At 39.6% G+C, this 24,636-nt stretch overlaps 1 protein-coding gene across 8 annotated transcripts in view; it reads right to left on the bottom strand.

Moving 5' to 3' along the window:
• Nucleotides 1-3,042: 3,042 nt before the first annotated feature.
• The window catches only part of TBC1D4 (TBC1 domain family member 4), a 189,159-nt gene continuing 167,565 nt past the window's right edge, over nucleotides 3,043-24,636 (bottom strand). For all 8 annotated transcript variants that reach the window (XM_036455379.2, XM_036455382.2, XM_036455380.2 and 5 more), the window contains 7 exons: nucleotides 23,924-24,082; nucleotides 20,436-20,594; nucleotides 16,990-17,234; nucleotides 13,089-13,248; nucleotides 9,458-9,627; nucleotides 7,927-8,103; nucleotides 3,043-5,297 (listed from right to left, as the gene is read on the bottom strand). In XM_036455379.2, coding sequence (XP_036311272.1) covers nucleotides 5,064-5,297; nucleotides 7,927-8,103; nucleotides 9,458-9,627; nucleotides 13,089-13,248; nucleotides 16,990-17,234; nucleotides 20,436-20,594; nucleotides 23,924-24,082 — 1,304 coding nt within the window. In that variant the 3' untranslated portion in view covers nucleotides 3,043-5,063. The remainder of the gene's footprint in view (nucleotides 5,298-7,926; nucleotides 8,104-9,457; nucleotides 9,628-13,088; nucleotides 13,249-16,989; nucleotides 17,235-20,435; nucleotides 20,595-23,923; nucleotides 24,083-24,636) is intronic.

Here is a 24,636-nt window from a genome sequence, read left to right on the forward strand (position 1 = left end):
CAGTAAAATATCCTTCAAAATAACAGCTGGAAATGGAATTGTAGCCAGCCAAAAAGAGCAGGCTTAAAGTCAAGATCATCAGCACAAATGGTCTTTGTCCTCATGAGCCAATCAACACTCCTGATGAATTGCAACCATCTGATCGCGCCATTTCCCTCTTTAACGGTAGTTTGAATTGCCCATGCTACCAAATTTAAAATCTGGCTTTTCCTTCCTCATCAAACTGCTGTGTGTCACTCTCCTCCTCCCCATTTACATCCCTGACTTTTCTCTCAGATGTCTTAATAAGCCACGCTCCTGTCTGTCTCCTGATTCTTGATAATTGCCACTAAGAACCATTATCTCTCTGGAAAAGGAAAGAATGCAAAAGAAGTTCGAAATCAGTCCATTGGTCAAAATAGGCCAGCTGAGTTCCCACCATGTGCCTGCTGTAAACCAGTCAAGTGCTGGGGCTCTTTGCAGGAGGGAGGGGGAAACAAATGGACCTTACCACTAACTTAATAGTCTAATGGAGGGAGGGGAGGAGAGACATTAAACAAGTGTTCACAAATAATGACATGTGTGCAAAATTCTACAAAAGAGAAGTGCAAGGTGTTGAGGAAGACTATTCTGGGGTCCATGACATGGTCTGCAGGCAGCAGAGGCTGGGTGGCAGGCTCATGGAGCGACTCCTGAGGGAATGACATTTAACCAGTGTGTGAAGATGTGTGGAGCGAGGCAAAAGGAAGCAGCACAGGATGCAGACGTGGCCATCACCCCTGCTAAAGGAAATAGCGAGGTCTGGGGGTAGAAAAGGGCATGGTGTCTTCAAGGACTGTTTGGCTGGGACAAGTCAGAATTGATGAACACCTGTCCACTCTGTTCTCTATGATCAGTATCAGGATGAAGTATAGTGATTTCAACCAAAAAGAGCTTTAATCTCTGTATTTGTCTGAGAATCCAAGAAACTATTGTTAGGTTGTATGGATAAAATGTTGGAAATCTAACAAGCAAATCAGCCATGAACAGAAATCCAAAATCCTTGGAGTATATTGGATTCCAGATCTCATAAAAAAAAATTTTTTTTTAAACCTAGGCAAAAGGAATGGTGAAGAAATGTGATGAAAACTTAAACAAAACTTTATTATTTTTGCCTTAAGGGGGAAAAAAGGTGTAATTTTATATGGGTCTTCTTTATACGAGAGACTTTTATATATAAGAATATGGTCTGTTTTTCTACATCTTCATTGAGAACAGAGGAAAAAATGTGTTTAACCAGGAGTATAAAAAATACAGGTTCTATAAAAAACGTTTCTTGACAATAAAGAGAATTAAGTTTTAAAGATGTTACTAAGGGAGATTTAAATACTTTCCCCAAAGGCATTTCTAAATAAGCCAGACTTTTCTATATTGGAGATACTTTACCTGAAAACAGAGTGGTGAACTACATTTGTTCAGGTAGTTTTGCTGTCCCTTGAAGCCAATTCCAAATAAAGATAAGTCGAAACAATAGTGCCACCTAGTGGCAAATTCAGCAATATGCCAAGCTATGATTCAATAAATCCCTATATGCTTTGTATACTAAAACTAATAATCTTTTTAAAATATAGACACAAACCTATTTCAAGATTAGATTTTCCCATTCATTATTCAGCACATACACGTGAGAGAAAACAAGCCCAAAATCATAGGCCAACACATGACCGGAGGGAAACTGGCCAATTACTAGTATATAAGTACTTACATAGAGTTTAAAGACTAAATCCAACAGAATTGGAAATATTTAATTAAATTCATCACAGCCACACTTTCAATGCCTTGGCTGTCTCCGACTTGAAGTCAAGTACAAATCTCTGTTGCTGAGATAAGGGGTGATTGCTGATGAGTAGTCATCAGAAAGTCAACATGAGTGAAGAGGGCTTTTGGGGCTGCCCCTCTCCCAGTCCCTGCTGGGTGACTGCTCTCAGACAAGGTCTTTTGGGAAACACCCCTTTGTTTTAGGTGGTCTTCCTAGTTGTATATACATAACTCGAGTATTGTTGTTAGAAAATACTATGTGAACTACAGGTTCACAAGCTGCCATAGACTGAATCAGTCACCACAGAGGTAATAGTGTTTTAAAGAATAGTTCATGAAGGCATGCCAAAGTCTGGCTAACAGTTCCTGTTCTCCTGCCTTTCACACTTCCTCCCTTCAACCCCATGCCCCCGCCCGTCACATACACACACACACACACACACACACACACACACACACACGTCTCCCTATTGATTCTCTTGCTGACATTCAAAATATTTAACTACTATATGTAGTGCAAAATACTTAGGTTTTAGTCCTAATATTAGCAAGAAGATACAATATTATTTTATTAGATTTCAAATATATTTGAGGATACTCTGAAGACATTTTTAATGTATCATTTGTATTGTTGGTACTATTACAGATGTCTCCCATTTATTTTATGTAAACACATTCATATCATATCCTACAATAAGTGCCCTAATTCTTATTTGGAAGTTAACCCAATTAAAAAATGTACTTTCTTGCCCTACCTAATTTGCTCAGTGGATTGAGCATTGGCCTGAGGACTGAAGGGTCCCAGGTTCGATTCCGGTCAAGGGCACATGCCTGGGTTGCAGGCTCAATTCCCAGTAGGGAATATGCAAAAGGCAGCTGATCAATGATTCTCTGTCATCATTGATGTTTCTATTGCTCTCTTACTCTCCCTTTTCTAAAATCAATAAAAATAGTATTTTTTAAATGCACTTTCTCTCTCCCCCCCTTGCTACTTATGAGCATTGACAACAAAAGTGTAGAATGCAAATCTGTCAGTGTAGTTGACTTTTTCTTTTTATCTACATCAGCCAAAGGCTCCATTGGACAAGAAGTTGAAAATTGTTAACCAGCAAGGTACTTTCATACATGTTCCTAAAAATTATCTTTGTTGTCCCTGTTATCAGTTATCAGTGAACCAACTTTTAAGTAGCAACATTCTGTAAAAGATTCTAACCAAGAGCTTCTTCTCTTCTATTGCAAACAAAAGTAAAACAAGTAAGTCAAGGAAACGGAAGCGATGCATTTATTGGAAATGAACTAGACATTACATATACCCGATGCAGATGTGATGAAGGTGTAACAACGCGTGAAGCATAATTGATGCGACGTTTACAAAATCACAAAAGAAAAAGAAATTCATTTTCAAGAGAAATATTGAATCCAAGACACCTCAATCTCTGAACACCGCAATACAACTTGTGTCGCTGCCTCTGAACATCCGGAGTAAAATTTACTTGTTTAAATAGAACAAAAGTTTATCTACCCAACTTGAAGATTCCTTGGCTCTCACACACATCAGGCGATTTTCATCAGCAGAGAGTAACAGAAGGATATTTCTCATACTCCTCATAAGAAAAAAAAAAATCTCTCCTTCAAGTAAGAGAAATTTGGGGGAAATGCAAGCAGACAATCAATTGGTGGCCCCAATTGAATGGGGTATATAGAATCAGCATTTCCTAGAACCTAGACATTACCTCAACTACTAAGATTTCGTTTTCTTGTGAGGAACTGCCTGCGTTAGAGAGCATGCTGCTTGGTAACATGAGCCAGCACAATTATCCTGGGTAACGGTGTAGAAGGGGGCTTTTCGTCTGCTCATCAAGGTTGTCCAAACCTTTAGAGCTTGACTCTTCTACTCTATGAGACAGTGTAACTTGTGTACACACCAAACTCTCTTCAAAGAAAATTATCCCAGACCACCCATCTGTGATAATGTTAGTACTGCCAATAGCAGGAATCATCAATGCTGTTTGGAAAGGCAAAAATGCACCCACTTCCCAGAGGCACCATCACAGAATCTTCTCTGAAACGGAGAACGGCCGGTGTGCTTTAAACACCGCTTCCTTTCTATGTACCGGGCACATGAGAACGTCTTCTCATGCACCATCCGTGGCTGAGAAAGACGGGCGTCCCAACGCAGCGGAGTGCGTTTCCCCTTTCCTTCCAACACACTTCGTCAGCTCGTCTTACACATTTCACAGTTCTCACACACGTTCACATGGAAGGGGGAGGTGACTGCGAGCTGATTACATTCTATCACTTGTCCAAATAAAGTGTCTGAGCGTAGCCCGTCATCTTTAGCAAACCGATCGTGATTGCACTGCCTTGTCCTTCATTTAGGGTAGAGAGAAGTAACAGCTCCCACATGTTGGTGGGGAAATGGCAAATCCTGTCACCACTGTGGCACCAAGTAAAGGGGAGACAAATGTGGGAGTGATTTAAATAAAAGGTGGGGTGGGGGTGGGGGTGGGGGTGGGGGACGGACTGTGCAGGTCCCCAGGTAAAACTCGGAGACCTGATATTTTTTAGTTTAAGTTGCAATGCTGGTCTGATTTGCTAGAAAATTAGCAACGTTCTCTTCCAGCGGGAACCGGGCGGGTAGACTCAGCCTGGCCTTTTCAGGCACATGAAGGTACTGCCTGAGCAGCCTCAAAATGCATGTAGACTAACATGCGGTTGGCACAAAGCAGGCAGGGGAGAAAGGTCCCCCAAATTTTTTCCTGGGAAAACCACAGGAGTGTGACTGACAACCAGCCATCTTCCTGGGATAGACAGACACACATCAAGTCACACAAATGTTTCCCCACACACACACACCACTGCGTGAAACATGATGTTCTTTGGAGAAAAAAATACATTCATTTTTTTCAAGTATATGTCAATAGACAAAGATTCGCTAGCTTTGTTTCACTGCAAAGATGAGATGATCCCGCAGGTGTCTAAGGGGAACTTCATGGTGTGGATCTCATGAAGTTTTGATTTTAAAAATTGCTCTGAATATACAAGGACTCCGTTTGTCCCGAAGCATGAATTCTTGATGTCCGTTTTCTATATGTACATAGTCTACAACCACAGGCATTAGTCTGCCTGTGCTCCATGGCTTAGGATTGGCAAACTCTAGGGAGAGCGAGGCCACTGGCTGGGGCTGGGACTGGGACTGGGGCTCAGCCGGGACGTGGTCCACCCTCGGTGCCTTGCCCAGCATGGCCCGCAGCTCGCAGACTGTCCACAACATCCTCAGAGCCTGGCTACGCCTTGCCCCCGGCCTTGGCCTTGTGGTTGGGGTTGCAGGTCAGGTCTCTGAGCAGCGCCTCGCAGTCGGCCAGGGCGTCAGCGGGCAGCAGCTTTCGGATCTGCTCCACTGTCTTCTGATAAGCCATCTTCTCCTGCTCCAGCGTCCGAACTAAAGACTTCATTTTGGTCTCTCTGGTCAAAAGACTTTCCAGGTTAGATTCCAAGGTCTGGATTTTAGCATGAGCTATCTGTTGTTGGGGGAGAAAGAGGGAGAGACAAAATAAAAATCCTCTAAATGAAACATGTGAAGACTCTGGTTTTTCATTGTAGCAGCAGCCAGACCTTATGTATATTAAGCAATCCTATCATATCTATATATATAAAAGCCTAAGCGACCATGACAATCTGTCAACTGAACAACTGGTTGCTATGACATGCACAGACCACCAGGGGGCATATGCTCAATGCAGGAGCTTCCCCCTGATGGTCAGTGCTCTCCCATAGCCAACCTCCCCAATGGGCCTTGATCAGGACTGGGTGAGAAGCCCCAGATCACTGGCCAAGCCGAAGAACTCCACCCATGCATGAATCTGTGCACCGGGCCTCTAGTGACTTATAAAATAGTATGTGAACCAAATACTCTGAAACCTTTCATGAAATGGAGACTTAATAGGTTTCTCAAAAAATATAATTATGGTATAAACAAAATACATCTCATTTCACTGAGCACATCAAAATTGCAACATTGTCATCAGTCCAAGTTGGGGAAGGTTCTCACTCCATACATTGGTGCTCCCCTAGAACAAATGGGATCTGATGGAGAAACAGGAGATTCCTGACTGCCTTGAGGTGCTAAAAGGGACTTTTTACCCAGAAAATGGACATGCAGGGTTTTCAAACGCACTTAGAATCCTATCAGTTTTTATGAGTGTTAGCGGTACCCAGGTAACCAGATGACAATATGAACTGTCAATGAAAAAGTTTGTTACCATTAATAAAAATCACTATAATATAAAGCAGGTACAAACACACCTCAACCTTGCTTTCTCCTCAGGCATGTTTTAGGTAATGCCTATGCAGACTCAAAATGCATGTAGACATACTCAATTAACTATTGTTGAAATATCCTTGTAATCATGAACAACACCCCAACTGCTTATTTTTCTTTTCAAAAACAAACGAGTTGGCTCTTTTTTTTTTTTCTTTTTTTTTTTTAATAAGTTAAGGCATAAGATGTAGTAAAGGAAGTTAGTGTTCTTCTCCTTGGGGAGCAGTTACTCTAGCATCCACTCGTTTCTGCGCTGGTTCTCTACTTGGTCCAGAGGTTCACCACATAGAAGCCGACTATAGTGGTCTGTAGTGTGGGAACAGGTGCAGTGTTGGGAAGTGAGGAATAAGCCAAAAGCAAGGAGCCATTAGGCACTGAAGCTCTAACTCAGAACTCAACTCCCGGCCCCCAGAAGGTTTGCCCTCTAACCTCCCCTCTACTGAACACTCTTAAGCCCCACCCCTCCGGGCTTGAATACACAGCACCATTATATAACTGCCAATGTTCAACTTTAATTTTCATTGAATTGCTCATTGTGGTTGTAAGTATGCATTTCTTTATAAACTAGAGGCCTGGCACATGAAATTTGTACACTCAGATGCAGTGAGAGGGTGTCCTTCAGCCTGGCCTGCACTCTCTCGCAGTCTGGGAGCCCTCAGGGCCTAAGCCAAGAGTTGAACAACCATAGTGCTGCCACGGAGGTGGGAGAGGCTCCTGCCACCACTGCGCTCGCCAGCTGTGAGCCCAGACTCGCTGAGCAGCGCTCCCCCTATGGGAATGCACTGGCCACCAGGGGGCATCTCCTGCATGAGTGTCTGCCCCCTGGTGGTCAGTGCATGTTATAGCTACTGCCATTCAGTCAATTTGCATATTTGCTTTTTATTATATCGGATATTTATAATTTTGTATTCCCTAGTAATTGTCAATTTCTTGATGGCAGGGATTATGCATTACACATTTTCATCCCATTCTCTCAAACATGTCTCATTCTTTCCATTTCTGTGAGTTTTACTCTAGACAATTCTCATCTCCAATCAGACTTGTGCAAATGTTTTCTAGCTGGTCTTCCACCTTCTCTTCCCATTCTAATCTACATCACCTTCTAAAGAGTGGCTCAAACAGTTGGAAAACGTTTCCCTCTCAACATGATGACAGCCAGGCTTTTCTGTTTCACATGGAGAGTTATCCACAGTTCCATTGTGTTTAACTCATCACTCCTCAACATAAACCATAAACTGACACCAAGCTTACTCTGCTGCTGTGCCAAAGCGTCTTTATTTATGCCAACCCCTCCACTCCTCACTCGCTCCTTCCACCAACCATTCAGAGTTGCCTCAAGCCCCAAGTTCCCTAGAACATTCCCAGTTTCCCACACGCAACCTCTCCTTCCTTGAATTTAATCAAATACAGGGTGGGGCAAAATAGATTTATAGTTGTGAGTACACAAAACACAGTTTGTTCTTGTATTATTATTTATTGTATTCATTTCCATACAAGCAACTGTAAGACTACTTTGGCTCCACCCTGTATGTGCAACACCCAAACAAACCAGATTCTACTTTGAGTTGACATTTAACTCTTTTGTGAGTGCACATTTCCTCTCTAAGTATATGTTGATGTATATGTGCATTTGTAACCCCACAGCACTTGGACATAGTCGGACACACTGTGGTCCATCATCAGCAATGGTTCAATCCATGTCACATCTTTATTATTCCAGTATAGCTCTGTACAAGCAGGAGGCATTCAAGCGGTTTTTGTGGGGTTTTGTTTTTTTTTTTCCTTGTTTACTTGTTTGTTTGTTTTTGGTCAAATCTTTATCTCTTTACCTGCAATTTTTCTAGGAGGTCCATGTTTTGCCTTTTCAGTTGGTTGTTGGCCCTCTCCAGCTTCTCCACAGGCTCGCTGTCCTCACAGGCATAGGACGATTCCTGCAACTCATCCTGTAGCACGTGATACTCCACCTCATAGGCATGCAACTGTTTGGAAATGTCCATCTCAAAAACCTGCCATGGAAACGCCACGGGTTAGTCTGGTCTTCAGTGTGTATACTGATATGCAGCCTGTGTAACTGGTGTATTTCATAGAGATGTCCAAATAGTTATTAAATGAGGAATAGTATGGAATAGTAGGAATGTCAATGTAAGGAAATATAAATTATTTCTACACACATGAAACAATGTCATCATGAGGCCAAGACTATAATAAGTTAATGTTTAAAGATATCTGGTAACCAAAATATACACAATCTAGTAACTATCTCCCAACATGCAGCATACCAGGTAGTCATGGAGTACCTCCTATCTATGTTAGAGATCATCTTTGCTGATCAGTAAGCAAAACTGCATGGAGTATTTCTATAATAATGACACCCAAAGCCCTTCTAATTATTTATCAATGGGGCAGAAAGGTTGTATACTACACATTCTGATCCATTTGCTAAGCCATGGCCACCCACGCCCCAAGGGAGCCCCCACCCTGATCCGGGACAGCCTTCAGGGTAAAGGAGCTGGCCCCCACCATGCACCAGGCCTCTATCCTATCTAATAAAAGAATAATATGCAGATTGACCATCACTCCAACACACAATAGCTGCCCCCATGTGGTCAAAGATCCTGCTCCCATGTGGAAACAAGATGGCCACCACAAGATGGCCAGCAGGGGAGGGCAGTTGGGAGACACCAGGCCTGCAAGGGAGGGCAGTTGAGAGGGACCAAGTCTGCAAGGGAGGGAAGTTGAGAGGGACCAGATCTGCAAGGGAGGGCAGTTGGAGGTGATCAGCCTTGCAGGGGAGGGCAGTTAGGGGTGGCCAAGTCAGTAGAGGAGAGAAGTTGGGGGCAAACAGGTTGGCAGGGGAGCAGTTAGACATCAATCAGGCTGGCATGGGAGTGGTTAGGGGTTGATCAGGCTGGCAGGCAGAAGCGGTTAGGGGCAATCAGGACAACAGGCAGGCAAGCAGTTGGGAGCCAGCAGTCCTGGATTGTGAGAGGGATGTCCCAGATTGGAGAGGGTACAGGCTGGGCTGAGGTACACCCCCTACCCCATGCACAAATTTCATGCACCAGGCCTCTAGTATGTATATATAAGCAAAGGGAGATGTGTAAAAGGTAGTTTAAAAGGTTTTAAATTTCAAGGTGCCAAAGGGTTAAGCAGTACAAATTGGCAGTTATAAAATAGTCACATAGAAGATGTCATAATACAGAAATTTCACATTTCATTTCTAAATAAAATATAGCTGATCAAATAAAAAACATCTGTCAAGCAAAACTACATCTTTATGCTAAAACATTTAATATATAATTAGTAGAGGAAATTGCTTTATAATCTTGTATCTTATTACTGTCATGTTGTAAAGCATACCTGGGTGATAATTTTTTCCATTTCAGATGTATTCATATCAGGTAGTGTGCTTTTAAGAAATTCAACAATATTTTCGAAGCTTTCACATTCCATAATAAGTGTTTCTTGACTGCTCAGCAGGCTGAGTGCAACCTTAAATATGACTTCAGTTCCCTGAAGAAAAATAATATCTAAAAAAAAAGAGGTAATTTTCATAATCAAAATTATGCATCCACTATTTTAAATAGCATGCTATTGATGTTAATAGTTTTGTGTGTGTGTGTTTTTATTATGGTTATTATTTTAAATTACTGCAGCAAAACCATCAAATATTTTGCCAAAGAAAAGTGGTCAAAATCATCTAGATTTAGAAACAAAAATTTTTTCAATAATAAAGATTCAAAAAATAATAATAAATTAAATGAAAACAAAAAATATGATGGAAACAAACAGGTGTTTATTCTTCTTACTGCAAGTTATTATCAAAATATAACTCTTTAATAGTTAACTTTATAAAAATACATTAAAATATCCAGCTATATTGTGAAGTCAGCAACTGTTGTTTCCAGAGCACAAAACTGAAATTCAAAGTACTATATATAAATTAGAGGCCTGGTGCACATAAGTCGTGCACTAGGCAAGGTGATAGGGGGAGTCCCTCAGCCCGGCCTACACCCTCTCACAGTCTGGGAGCTCTCAGGGGATGTCCAACTGACAGCTTAGGCCTGCTCCCTGACATCCTTAGTGTTGCCACAAATGTAGGAGAAGCTCCTGCCACAACCGCTACTCACCAGCTGTGAGCCCGCCTCAGAGCTTCTGGCTAAGTGGCGCCCCCCTGTGGGAGCACACTGACCACCAGGGGGCAGCTCCTGTGTTAAGCATCTCCCCCTGGTGATTAGTGTACATCATAGCAACTGGTTGTTCCACCATTTGGTCAATTTGCAGATTAGTCTTTTATTATACAGGATCTTTTATTTCTATAAGTTCCACTTTGCTCTTTTTTTTCAATATATATTTTTATTTCAGAGAGAAAGGGAGAGGGAAAGAGAAATAGAAGCATCAATGATGAGAGAGGATCACTGATTGGCTGCCTCCTGAATGCCCCCACTGGGGATCAAGACAGCAACCCAGGTATAGGCCTTTGACTGGAATCGAACCCAGAACTCTTCAGTCCACAGTCTGAAGCTCTAATCACTGGGCCAAATTGGCTATGGCACACTTTGCTCTTTCTGTATCTTCTATTTTTTTCCTTATTATGTTCATGCTTTCCTTTAAGTTCCTGAACATACTTTATATTAGCTGTCTAAAACTCTTGTCTGCTTTTGATCATTCTTTTTCAGTCTATTTATATTTCCTGATTTTGAGTTCCACTTTCCTGCTTCTTCCCAGTAATTGCTAAGTGTCTAAAATTTTTGTTCATTTTTTAAAGAGCAGCGTTACTTGGAAGACACATAAATTGCCTGCAGGTCAGCTTTCAAGACTTGAATGTAAGCTCTGTTGGTAAGGACCTATGGTGGCCTTTAATCCAGGGCCATTTAGCCTTACTGTCAAGGCCTGGCCCTTCTGGGGTCTCTATTAACCATACCAGATGTTCAGAAAGGCCTCATTACTGTGTGGGATCAGAACTCTGCCACCTCTCAATTCTTTGTTAGTACTGAGACTTGTTTAGCCTATAGCTTCCTCGTAGTTTGTTCTCTTCTCAGAACAATTACTGGAGAGTAATTGTTCTTTGACTAACCACTTGAAATCTAATTCTAAGTATGCAGGACATAGTATTCAGCTAGAGACTCAATGAGACCCCCATACAGATGTTTGGGGCTCTTTATCTGGGCAATGCCTTTCTCTCTGATACATTGGCCCACAAAGTCCAGCCGCTGCAGTCTCCCTCATCCTCAATCTTTTCTCCCAACTCAGTGAGACCAGTATGCTTTGTTTAGAATACCCTTCTACATACTATGTATGATCCAGAAAGTTCTCCAGGCAGAAAATCAGGGACATACATATTAGGGCTCTCTCCCTTTGTTTCCCTTCTCTCAGTGATCAAAATTCTGCATTGCCAGTTGTCCAATGTTTACAAACAGATATTTCATAGACTTTGTCCAGTTCTTTCTTTATTTACAATGAAGAAAGGCACCCAGGACCCAGGCTTCATGCCTAGGCAACCAGGACTGGGTTTCCTTTGCAGCCAGGACATCCGGTCTAATTAGCATATTTCGCTTTTATTATTAAAGATAGAGCAAATTATTTATTTGATCTTTATGACACATATCTGTGGAAACTAAGGTTTAACACGAACTTTAAAAGGAAATAAAGAGACACAGGAAGTCATAGCTATAAAATAAGAAACTTAGCTACAGACAAACATAAGGGTGTAAAAATGAGATTATTAACTTAATAAGTCATATTGGGGGGAAATCATATCTTTCTATTAGGCCATTTAAATTTATAAACTAGACATACCGAGTTATGTCAACAGAAGCTATTTCAAAGTACTTTAACAATACAAAAATCAGAGAAATCTAATTAGCAGAATAAAAAGAAAGCATTCCATTCCCTCTGGAGTCTTTAAAAAGAGGGAACTGTGCCCGGCCAGCATTGCTCAGTGGTTGAGCATTGACCTATGAATCAGGAGATTATGGTTTGATTCCTGGACAGGGCACATGCTGAGTTGCAGGCTTGTGAGACATGCAGGAGGCAGCCAATCAACGATTCTCACTCATCATTGATGTTTCTATCCCTCTCTCCCTCTCCCTTCTTCTCTGAAACCAATAAAAACATTTTTTTTAAAAAGGGAATTGTGAAACCATTGCTACAAACATGGCTACTCTTCTTGCTCATGCACCTTTCCCTTTCCTGAGAGTCACTATTTTTTACTAGCTTCAGAGAAACAGGCTGAGCAGCTATCGTAGAGCTGACAGCATTGTTCATATATGTCCTCATAGAAAAAAACAGACTACTGGGGAGATTTCTTTCCTAAATTCTAATATAAAGCCTCTAAACATAAGTCAGAGAGGGATGCCCTGAAACACCATAATATCATTTTGATTTAATAACCTATTCTCTGAGAAGAAATATATATTTGTGTGTGTGTGTGTGTGTATGTGTGTGTATTAGTATATAGAAGACATATTAATAGGAACCCAAGTTTCTGAGAAAACTTAACTGGAGAAGAGCAATCATCTATATTCCATAAAGAAGAAAAAGTTAATGAACATTTGATTCCATGTATATTGATTTTACTCTTTAGCTGCACTTTCTCTATAGACTGTATTGCCGCTAATACAGTGTTTAACTTTTTAAATCATAGCCGCCAATAAGAAAGATATATATGAAATTTTGAAAAATTATTCAGAGTAACTTCTTAGTTCGGACTTTTAAAGAAGTATACCCTGATTATTAGGTATAAATGAAAGAAAAGGCTCCAATACAGCTCACTCAAATACAGGAGCCAGATTCTTCTTTTTTCCCTTGTAATATCAATTTTATTTAAGACCAATATGGTTACAAATTACTCGCAGAACAGAGCCAGGCATGTTTATTCAACTTCACTGGCAATCTGCTATTCTGTATAACACATGATAAAACAAGTGGCTAGAAGTATATTCCTTTGAAATAAATAACACTGTTGCATTTGCTCAGAGGCATCTCTTACCAAAAATTCTGGCAACAAATCCTAATGGAAATTGAGAGGCAAACAATGTGAGGAACCAGGGGGCAGCATAAAGACTGGGACTGATTTCATTCTCTTCCAGGTGATTGTAGAGCTCTCTGTGATAGTCATGAAGAAGTCTGGACAGCTGGTACATTTGAATCTAAAGTTAATTTGGAGAAGAAAATAAAATATTATGCATTTGTCTGAGGGTGCATAAAATACACAAACTTTAATTTTATTGCTCTAATATTCAATGACAAATTCAAATATCTCAATATATTCAAATAAGAGTAGTATTATTATACTTTATTTTTATTGTTATGTTATAGGTGATAGTTAAGTTCACTTAACTGAGATCATAAAAGCAAGTCACAGAAAGGTCATCTAAGACTATTGGGCAAGTTTTACCATCATGTATATTTTGGTTTAACATATATATGAAAACTAGAGGACTGGTGCACAAATTCATGCACAGGTGGGGTCTAGCCAGGAGGAGGGGCTATGGGCTGTTGGCCAACTGGCTCACCCCCTTGTCAAACTCCCAGTTGAACTCCAGGTTGAGGGGACAATTTGCATATTAGCCTTTTATTATACAGGATGGTCATTCTTTCCTCATGTAGATATTAATGTAGGAAGGTATAAATCAGAACTGTCCTGGTCAGAACTTTCATGGGAGGCCCATTCTAATTTCAGGCCAATCCCAGAAAAGCCTCCACTCTAAAGAATCTACCACATTCAGTTCAGAAGCAAAGCCTAGTCTATTTGCTGGGATCCGTGTCCGATTTATTATGGAGCTCTGGCCTATACCTACCAGGCAATAGTCACTGTTAGGCTTAGCATGTTATAGAGTCAGAAACTTGAGATGAGTTCTAATGTCCAAGGTATTCCAGTAGTTTATTTTTCATGACAAAAGAGATTAAAGCAAAATCTGCAGTCTGAATGTTTCTAGTATTAAAATAAGAAATTATTTCATGTGGTTACTGAGTTGATTAGTGATATTTCAAAAAAATTATAAAGACAACGTATAGCAACTTATGTCTGTAGTAGATAAAGGTTAAGCAGAAGCAAACAATAAAAAAATTTGTGAATTGGGCTTTAATTTATATTTTTATCCATACAGTAACAGATTGACTAGTGGTTCCTTGATCAGTTATATCAGTTTAACATTTTGGTAAGAAATGTACACAATATCTTACAAAATCCAGCAAATTTCTTTCACAAGAAGGTATCATCAAATATCACCCTCAAATAGTTAGCTCTATAAAAATACATTAAAATACAGAGCTATATTGTGAAGTTAGAAACTGTTGATTCCAGAGCACAAAACTAAAATTCAAAGTACTATAAATAAATAAAGCAAATTATTAGTTTGATCTTTATAACCCATATATGGAAACTAAGATTTGACACAAACTGTAAAAGGAAAGAAAAAGACACAGGAAGTCATAGCTATAAAGTAAGAAGCTTAGCTACAGGCAAATATAAGGTTTAAAAATGAGATTATTATCTTACTAAGTCATATTGAAAAATCCTATATTTCCCTTAGGCCATTTATAATTTATAAACTAGACAGATATACTGAGTTATGTCAAGAGAAGTTATATCAAAGTATTCTGATAGCACAAAGATCAGAGAAATCTAATTAGCAGAATAAAAAGAATGCATAGCATCAAAAGCATTCTGTTCTTGTGTAGTTATGATCATAATTCAGAAGCAATACTTCAATGTTTAATTAAAAAAAAAAAGGAATGCTACTTTTTGCCTACATTCTAAACTAGGGGTGGAGAACATTCCATGAAGATATATTTCCATTAAATTTCTTTTTAAAAAGGCAAATAAAAGCACAATTCATTCTTCTTTCAAAGGAAACTTTAATAATAAAATGCCATTTTCTAAGATAAATATTTTTTCCATTCTACCTTATAGACAACATGGCAAATCTTCAGATGGAAGAGGGGAGATACAGGGACAGGTGAGAACCATGGAGCATGAGAAGATGGAAAAAAGTAGAGACCAAAGATTTTACATAAAAAGATTTGATGCTTTTACACTCAAAACAAAAAACTGCAGATACAAAAATATGAGACGTGGTTAGAAGTCCTCAACCCTTTCCTCCTTTTACAGAGAGAACCTACAATACCCAAGCTCACACTACGCAGGTATCAAAAATCATACCAAGTGATCCAAAGCCCATCGCTGCTTCCACTTTAGAAACTCATTTTTATTAGATAAAAAAAACACTTCTTGCTCTAGAAAGTGGAAAAGTGTTTACAGAGCAAAAAGATCTACTCTTCTAGAATAAGGTTCCCTATCTTGTGGCCTATAAAAATGCTACCACCAAAAATGTTAAAACATCTCCATTTTCATTAGTACAGACTTAACAGATTTCTTGGCAATTGCAAGTCATATTAAATTAATACATAAATCCAATTTATATAAATTTTTATGATGTCAAATTGATTATATTTTTTAATAAAAAAGTCATTGTATTTTTAAAGTGATAGCTATAGATCAACCAAAGGACTTGTATGCATGCATATAAGTCTAACCAATGGACACAGACAACAGGGAGGTGAAGGCATGAGTCGGGGGAGATGAGGGGGCTAATCAGGGCATGAGGACACATATGTAATAACTTAATAAATTAAAAAAATAAAGTGATAGATATATATCTATCTTTTTATTTATTGGCCAAAATCAACTATTCACAAGTATTCTCTAATCTTTGTAATTCTAAGGAGAGCTACCAAAGTGGTATTTCTGGAAATCAGAACTATTTAATTCCTATAAGGGCAGCAATGCTTCCTATCTGATATGAGACTAGTAAATTATTAAACAATAGAATGAAGAATAACACCCTCCACAGTCATTATTATTTCACTTAGGGAATGTTTATAGACCTATGAATGGTCAACACTTAGAAACCAAATCACCGTATCTGTTTTCCGGTGAACACCCTTCATAAGAACTTACACCTGAAACCAAACACTAAGAGGAAAGGCTCCTAGCAGAAATGCCATCTTCAGAAAGAGAAATGAAGAACTCCTCACCATCCTCTCAGGAGAATCCCATACATATCCTGTTTCTCAGGTGAAAGCATCAAGTCTTTTTTTTCTGTGAATTGGTAACTAAGATATTAAATGAGAAAACAGATCCTTGGGAACCGGGAAATAGAGTATATTGTAAAAGCATTTTTTAATATTTTACTTCTTATCCAAGCATAATATTATGACTAACTGGGTATCATGCTGATCTCACTTCAAAGCAAGAGATTCCTCTCTTTAAAGTCTTCCTTTATATTTTTACTACTAAAAGCTTTAAATTGCAAGGTAGTAGATGATTGGGATATTCTATCTACAGAAAAGGTTTAAACTTCTTGTGAGAAACTTATACACTAAGGAAAATGAGATTTAAACTAGAGAGGAAAAATGTGTAAACAGGGCATTTGAACTAAGTTGAAGACCGAAGTAGCAGTGAATACTCTACTTAACCAAAAAATCTTAACAGTGCTGCTTTAGAGCATGCTAAGAAAAGTAGGCTGACACAGTACCATATTCTTTGAACTTTCCCCATCTAAAAACCTATCTGACCTTATGGTAAAAGAGGGGAGACATGATAAGCTCAGAAGAACCATGACATAGACAACTGCCATTCCTGCACACCAAGTAAAGGAATAAAGACACTATATTTCAGATTTTAAACAAAAGACCTATGATTCTTTGCAACTGACAAGTTGAGGAAAAGTGAATTAAGATGACTTAATTCTTCTTCCATGTAATGTGTAGACTTAGGGGACAGTGGGTCCAGATTTCTTTAAATCTACCGTAATTTAGAAGACGGTTGCTGCTCAGATTTTCTGGTCACAACCTGATGCATTCCCTGAGAATGTCTGCAGCCTCACCTGCAGCGACATCATGTCAGGTCTGTACTGTTTGCGGAAGCCTAGGTCATACATGAGGAACTTCAGCATTTCAAAGGCTTGCTCTTCACTCATGTGCAAAAGCAGGACTCCAGCCACAAAGCTGATCCCCTGACAGTAACCCACTTCTTTGTCCAGCAAGGAGTAGGCTTTCAAGAGGTTGAAGAGTGACAGTTGCCCTGCCCCAAGCTGTGCTGAAAAGTAAGGGTGAGTAGGAAATGTCCTTCCTGCAGAGAAAAAGAAAGGAAAATATTTTTGAGATGTCCTCGTGCTTTGGAGACCGGAGCAAAACTGCAATTCAATGATTTCCAGAAATAAACATTCTTGCTCAAAGCAGTTAGAGTTGCTTGAAGTGCTCAATCTAAATCAATCTCTCTTTCCCCTTCTCCATCCCCCTTTTTTTCTCCCCATGTCTTGCCTGCCAGATTATCACCCCATCTCCACTTACAAGACAGGGAAGTAAACATTTTATGCTAACCAGAACTTTTATCTAGGGCACATGTGTCAAACACAAGGCCCGCGGGCCAAATCCGTCCCGCCAGGCCTTGCAATGTGGCCCGCACCGCGCTGTCATCACTGCACGCTGCTGCGTTTCCATCACAATGACAGTTTATGACTGTTCAATAAACCATTCGGCCCGCGATTTAGGCTGGATTTTAGATTTTGGCCCCTTCTCTGATTGAGTTCGACACCCCTAATCTAGGGGGGTAAAAAATAAGCATAAACAAATCAAGGATATATCCAGAAGAAATCTTCAGAGAATAAACTATAAAATTTATTCTGACTATAAATCAAGGAAAATTCTAAGGTCACATGAAAACCACCTGCTAACTGAAACCATAAGAGATATCATTATTTGAAAGGAAATCTTAGAAGTCCTAAACAGATTTATTCCTGCTTCTCTTATAATATGACACTGGAGGGACTTTTGGGAGCTGTTTTGCTTTACATTCAATCTGTCATTCAGGAAAAACTTATTTTTCAAATATCCTTTGCTCTCTGTTTCTTGAACCATTCTTATGAGCCATGTAAAGGGGTCAAGGTGATTTCAAAAAAATTCCCCTCGGGTAGTGGAGCGCTGTCCCATGCACTTGAAGGGTCACAGGTTTGATTCCAGGTCAGGACACATACCCAAAAGACCTGAGATTCTTTGCAACTGACAAGGTTTCAGGTTCCATTCTGGGTCAGGGTGCATGCGGGAGGCAACCAATTGAGGTTTCTCTCTCACAACCAACTAATGCTTCTCTCTCACACCGATGTTTTCTCTCTCTCTCTCTTTCTCTCTCTCTCTCTCTCGCAAGTCAATGAAAAAAAATATACATATTTTTATAATTCTTCTGTAAAATTCTCCTTTGGATATAAAATTAACATGGAGATACTTCAGTCAGCAAACACAACCAGTCCTGGATCACTGAAAAGCTGGTACTAAACAGAGAAACAAACCCATCTTCACCACCAAAGCTGTGCACACAGCCTGATGCGGGGCTTTCTTTGTGCCACCAAAATGAAGGGATGGTAGCTTCCTTGTGAAAGGACTACTCCTGTCAGTTAAATCTTTTAAGAATTCCAGATTTTTAAATGTTTCCACCACACATGCTTAAGAGTGACACCCCTCCACCCACCCTCAGGAACTGATAAGATTAATTCTGCAGAGCAAGTAAGGGGAAGATGTGAGAAATAACAAGAACATGCTGACGAAACACACATGGCTACAAGTATAGTCAAATAAGCATTTTTAAAATTATCATTTTACTTTCTCAGTTAAAATTTTTGTTAAACGGTAAATAAGTTATGTAAATAAGTCCCTGCAATCTGATCTTATCCTCTCCTTCTATTAGGACATCTTGACTCACCCTAAATGTATCATCCCAATTTCTAGTCTCAAGATCAATTTCCAGACACAGAACCACAGATTTGCAAGGTACACAAGGATTGCCTAGTGCCAAGTCCTCATTTAAGAGAGAAGATTGAGACTCAGAAGCAAAGTAATTTGCCTAAAACCACAGTTCAGTGGTAAAATCAGACCAAGAACTGGAGTTTCCAGTTTCTTTGTAAAATTCTCCCTTTTAATTCTATTTGGCTCAAAAATATTAACTAATTTGGATCCCTTTCCCAACAAAAAGCTATCATCTAAAAGGAACAGAGGTCAAAACTAGGTGTTGGCCAGTGGTTTTTATATGCTCTAATATAAGGTGACTCCAAATAAAATGTAATCACTTTTTTTCACAAATGGGCTCAAGTAACATATCTGTCCACTTTAAAATTACCAATTTTTAGGAATACAGATGAAATAGTCAAATGTCAGTGTACAATGATTAATTCAAAATGTCTGATATTGCAAAATAATAAAATCCTATATAATAAGAAGGGAATATGCTAATTATCCATTACTCCGTGAGGCATAACAACTGACTGTGTAGGACTGGATCACAGATCTGCAGGAGGATGGGGCAGCGAACTATAAGCGAGCAGCAGAGAACTACAGGAGGGTCAGGGCAGCAATCTATGAGGGGTGGGGGCAGGGGGAGCTACGGGAGGGCTGGGCAGTGGCAGAGAGCTACTGGCTACAAGTGGGGCGCGCATAAGAGCTGCAGGAGTGGCCAGGGCAGCAAGCTATGGGGAGGCAGAGGTAAGGGGGGTGAGAAGGGGAGAGAGCCATAGGAGGATGGGGCAGCAGGCAGAGAGCTACAGGAGTCCAGCAGTGAGCTACTGGCATATAGATTCATGTGCAGGGCTACTAGAATATATTATATGTTAATTTAGAGAAAAACTAGGCACAATATAATTTTTTAAATACGTAATACTATTTTTACTTTCTTAACTTATTTGAAATGTAGCACTTACAAACACAGCTTTATGATGCTGACCCTGGAAATTCTCCCCCAGGCTGTAGTTACCCATTCATCTAACACTATGACAGATAATTTTTCTTCCACCCTATAGGGAAGAATTCATGATTTCCACAACATAACCACTCCTTGTATTGCTTTATAAAGTCATATTCAAAGGCTTGTTTTCAGCAACCTGTCCAGATATACTTAATGGAACTTTGCTTAAAAAAAAAAAAAAATTGGTAGCCCTTTTAACCTACTCTAACCCATTTCAAAGTCAAAGCTGATTGAGATAACTGTCTATCCCAAACAAAAGTCAGTTATTCAAAAACAGGAACTCAGAGCATCTGACAATATGACCTTTATACTGATTCACATATAAGATAACTCTTTCTTCAGAGGGACAGTTTGGTGACAAAACCTTCATTTCCTACTCGGGCAATTATGACATCTTCAAGTAGGTATAAAACCAACTGCCCTAAAAAAAAACCCAGTATCTCTACATAGGCCAACAGCTCCTCTTTCTCGACACCAAAACACAGACAAACAAAAAACTCAACAAACTCTTGTAAATAATAATCAACAGGGCAAACATACCTAAGTCCACGAGAATAGCATGCTGCTGGGTCGTGAGCTGCTTCAGAAGTTCCTTGTAGGACGTGTCTGGAGGTTGCTGCTTATTGGGCAATCGGTGCCTTAGACGATATTGTACAGCCAGGAACTGCCAGATTTCTCCTCGTCGGCTTTTGGGAACACCTACGGTAGTCGGAGAAAAAAATCAAGGTCTTGAACTCTGGACTGAAGTTGCTGAATCAGAGCTGGTGAACCATGTAATGCTTGAAACAGGCAGCTGCAATGTCCTGCATGCCACCGTGTGAACATGGAGCACGACTAACGAGTTTAATCTCGCAGCTGCTGATGTTTGGGGGGAGGGGGGGACAGCCTTAAATAACAACAGCGATACTGACAAGATGGGCCACACTGAGTGAGCACCTAATACACAATTTACTGAGGGTGCCTCACAGCTAAGCATGGGAAATGGGCTCAGATGAGGGAGGTGATCACCATTACCCCCATTGTACAGATGGGGAAGCTGAGGCAGTTTAGGTTCTAATTCTAAAACTGCCCCTTGCTAGCTGTTGTGAATTTGGGCAAGTTACAAGAGGCTAAGTAACTTGCCCGAATTCATCAGCTTAGAATTAGAACTCCAGAAATATGGTTTCGGAGGCCAAATTCTGAAATCCTAGTATGTATTATTGCCTATTATCACCTTTTATTTGGTTTGAAGGCTAGTAACAAATGCAAATCCTCATGTAATGTTTCAGTATTGGTCATAAATAAGAAACGTGGTAAAAGAGAATTAAACAGCATTCCTATATGGTCACAGAATAATGAAATAATAAAAACGAAGAGGTATAACTGGAGTGCTAATGAACCACCTTCAGTCTTTGGGAAGAAAACATCTAGCCTGTGAAATGAAGCTAACTCCATTGTGTTAGAAAACCAAAGGGTATCGCAATCGATTCAAAGTATGCTAAAATTATACTTTTGATGCCAAAGGATATAACGTAAGGGCTGGGAGGGACAGAATTGAATTCTTTACGAAGCAGCTAATTTTATTTCACTGTGTTTTTCCAGTTCAGACAGACTAGCTCTGAAATACGTTCCTGAGCTCCAGCTAGGTAAAGGAAGGCTGAATGGCAATAATCTGTTTGGACTGCATCAGCCGAAAATATTATTTTGCAAAAGCTGTAGCTCAGGCTCACTGACTGATTTACAAGGCCCTCCACAATATATCTCCAAACCAACTTTTCAGTCCAATTGCCTCCCATTCCCCTCCACGCATAAAGCATAAGAAGCTTATGGTTATTTTCACACCTCCAGTTTCTTAGTGCTGTCTCAAGGAAATCCAAGCTCCCCCGTTGAATGAATGTTTAGGGTATTTCTGCTTGTCTTTTATGGGTGAGCCTGAATGTCTTTCTTTGACTGAAGGTCTCCCAGACACTCCTTCCCACTTACTACTTAGTTCATCTTCTAACACTGCCATCTTAGATTACAGGTAGCTCCCTACTGTATGTTCATCTGTTTTCCCCACTGCAATGGGAAGGTCCTGGAGAACAGTGAGCACACTTTCACCTCTGTATGATGAAGTCTAACAATATACCTTGCAATGTAAGCATCTGTTGAATGAATGAATGAATGAAGAGTGTGTAAAATGTCATTCTTAGAAGGTAATTTTCATCAGCTTATTAAATGAATTATTGATAACAGGAATGGAGTGTTTTATTATCCATCCAATCACAGTTTTACAAAAATTTAATTCACTTCAGTTAAACAAGTATTTACTGAGCATCTAATGTATAGCAGAGTAGAGAGCATGGCCCTGAGGGCACCTCATCACTAAGAAGTGAATAAATGCATTCTCGGGAAAATTAGTCTTTCATCCATTCAGTAAGTAACTTGTGCAAGATGCTCTCTTAGCTGCTAGACGTGCAGTGCAGTGGTGAGAAAGACATTAAACAAATGTACACGTAAATACAATATTGCAACTTATGATGCCCACAATTACAAGGAAAGAATTATAAGAGAGAATGATAAAATGAAACTAATTCCTTTTGATGGAGGAGAAGGGCGGGCACACTCTTTCTGAGGAAATGGAATTTGAACTGAGGGCTGAAGGACACTAGGACTCTCCAGACTGGGAGTGTGAGCAGCGGTCTCTCCGGGCGAAGGGTGTGCGAAGGCCCTGAGAGGGGCAGAGGAATGGGAGGGGGAAGGAGGAGTGAGGAGAGATGGGAGGGAAAGAAGGGAGACAGGAAAGGGGAGCAGGCAGCATGGTAAGGAAGAGGAGTGTAGGGAGGCTGCAGCAATCCACGCAGAAATAGCCTGGAACATCCTGGGAGGAAACACGTAATACAAGGTAGCGAGAGGCAGAAAGTGAGAGCAGAAAGATGAATAAGGAGGGGGTATAGGGGCGCTGGGCATGAGGTTCAGAAAGTTAAACTGTGTCCTGTATGGAATGGGAAGGTAGGCACCCCCTAAAACGTATTTTAAAAGCCATACATCTCTCACACATTCTAGGAACCACTTTTTTATCTCTCAAATAATGCATTCAGTAAAAATCTTTAGGATTTCCATATCTTCGAGGCAAACCACCAATATATTAGTCCTGTAAATGTAGGATCTTACAAAATTAATCTTAATTTCAATTTAGTTATGCAACAGTTTCACACGTTACCATAACCTTTTAAAGCAAAGTTCATTCTCAGTCATTTTATATGACAGAGCAGCAATGCACTATAAAGGCTAAATAAAAGTAAATCTTCTAAAAGAAATAAGTAGATGGAAGGAAAACATACTAACTGCTTCACAAGAATATAATTCTGTATTTATAAACACATACATGTAAGTGAATATACATAAACATGTACACATGTGTGTAAGTAAACTCGTTTAACCAAATAATGGAAGTGAGTGAAGTCTGTAAGCCTGAATTATTTTTATGGACATGATCAAAGATCTGTACCAGTGAATCCAGTGAATCTGCCCCTTCCTTGGTAAACAATGACACTGAGCTGAGAACCGCTGACTGAAGGGGACAGGCAAGTCTGCAGAAATGGTGTTGCTATCTCTTCAGGGACACTCTCTCCTTTAGCCCCATTTTTTACCAACTGAATCACTGACTGCTGGCTGAAGTAATCACTTTCCTTTTTTTTTTATAGGCACATTATAAAGACAAAAGTATGCCCAAAGTGCACAGATTTTTTTTAAAAATCTCTGAAACTTTCTCTATAAAGAAGATTGAGCTCTAGCTGGTTTGGTTGGGTGGATAGCACATCAGCCTCCAGACTGAAGGTTCAAGGGTTTGATTTTGGTCAAGGACACATACCTCGGTTGCAGGCTCAATTTCTGGTCCCAGTCCAGGTTCCTATGGAAGGCAACCAATCAATGTGTCTCTCTCACATTGATGTTTCTCTCTGTCTCTCCCCCTTCTCTTCCACTCTCTCTAAAAATCAACGGAAAAGTATCCTCGGGTGGGGATTAGCAAAAAAAAGAAAAAAGAAGATTGAGGTGTTCTAGAATACCTTCTTTAAGAGAAATATGAATGTCTTCCATATCACATTTTGTTTTTCCTCTGCAGTTCAATAACTTTTTATCCCAAGTTATTAAGATCTCCTTCTGACATACACCAATTTCTTCATAGTCCAGTTTAATTTTTCTGGAATGGAGTTCATCTCTGCTTGCTGAGGAAAACAGGAGAATTTATGTAAGACCAAAATGTTTTTAAAACGTAGTGTTTTTAACACTGTATTGTATTTGTAAAACTATACCCAATGACTTTTAGGAATCAACCATTAATATTTTCTGAAAAAAGAAAACTTAAAAAAAGTGAGAATACTTGAAAGGTTCTCAAACTTGGAATCATTTCATGTAAGAAAATGTCAGGCACAACTTCCTGAGGATGTTTTACTCAGTATCTTACAGACTGTTACTCCAATAAATATAAAAATAAACCATATTTGTTATGCTAAAAATGTCAATTTTTTAATAAATGTGATAGTCTCCAAAGTGACAACTTACAATATTTCAAACACCACAGAAGTGTTAATATTTTGACATCTATGAGAAAACAATGTCTCATGCTAACCTTGATTCCATAAATATTTGACCATCATAACCTGATATATTTTTATAATTATTTCCATTATGAACACTATCCTTAACAAGACTGAGTTATACGCTCCTGTGTTCATTAGTAATAATCTCAAAAAGGAGAATTTATGTTACTGAAGTTTTC

This window comes from Pipistrellus kuhlii, unplaced genomic scaffold (genome assembly GCF_014108245.1).
Source record: "Pipistrellus kuhlii isolate mPipKuh1 unplaced genomic scaffold, mPipKuh1.p scaffold_m20_p_3, whole genome shotgun sequence".
NCBI lineage: Eukaryota > Metazoa > Chordata > Mammalia > Chiroptera > Vespertilionidae > Pipistrellus > Pipistrellus kuhlii.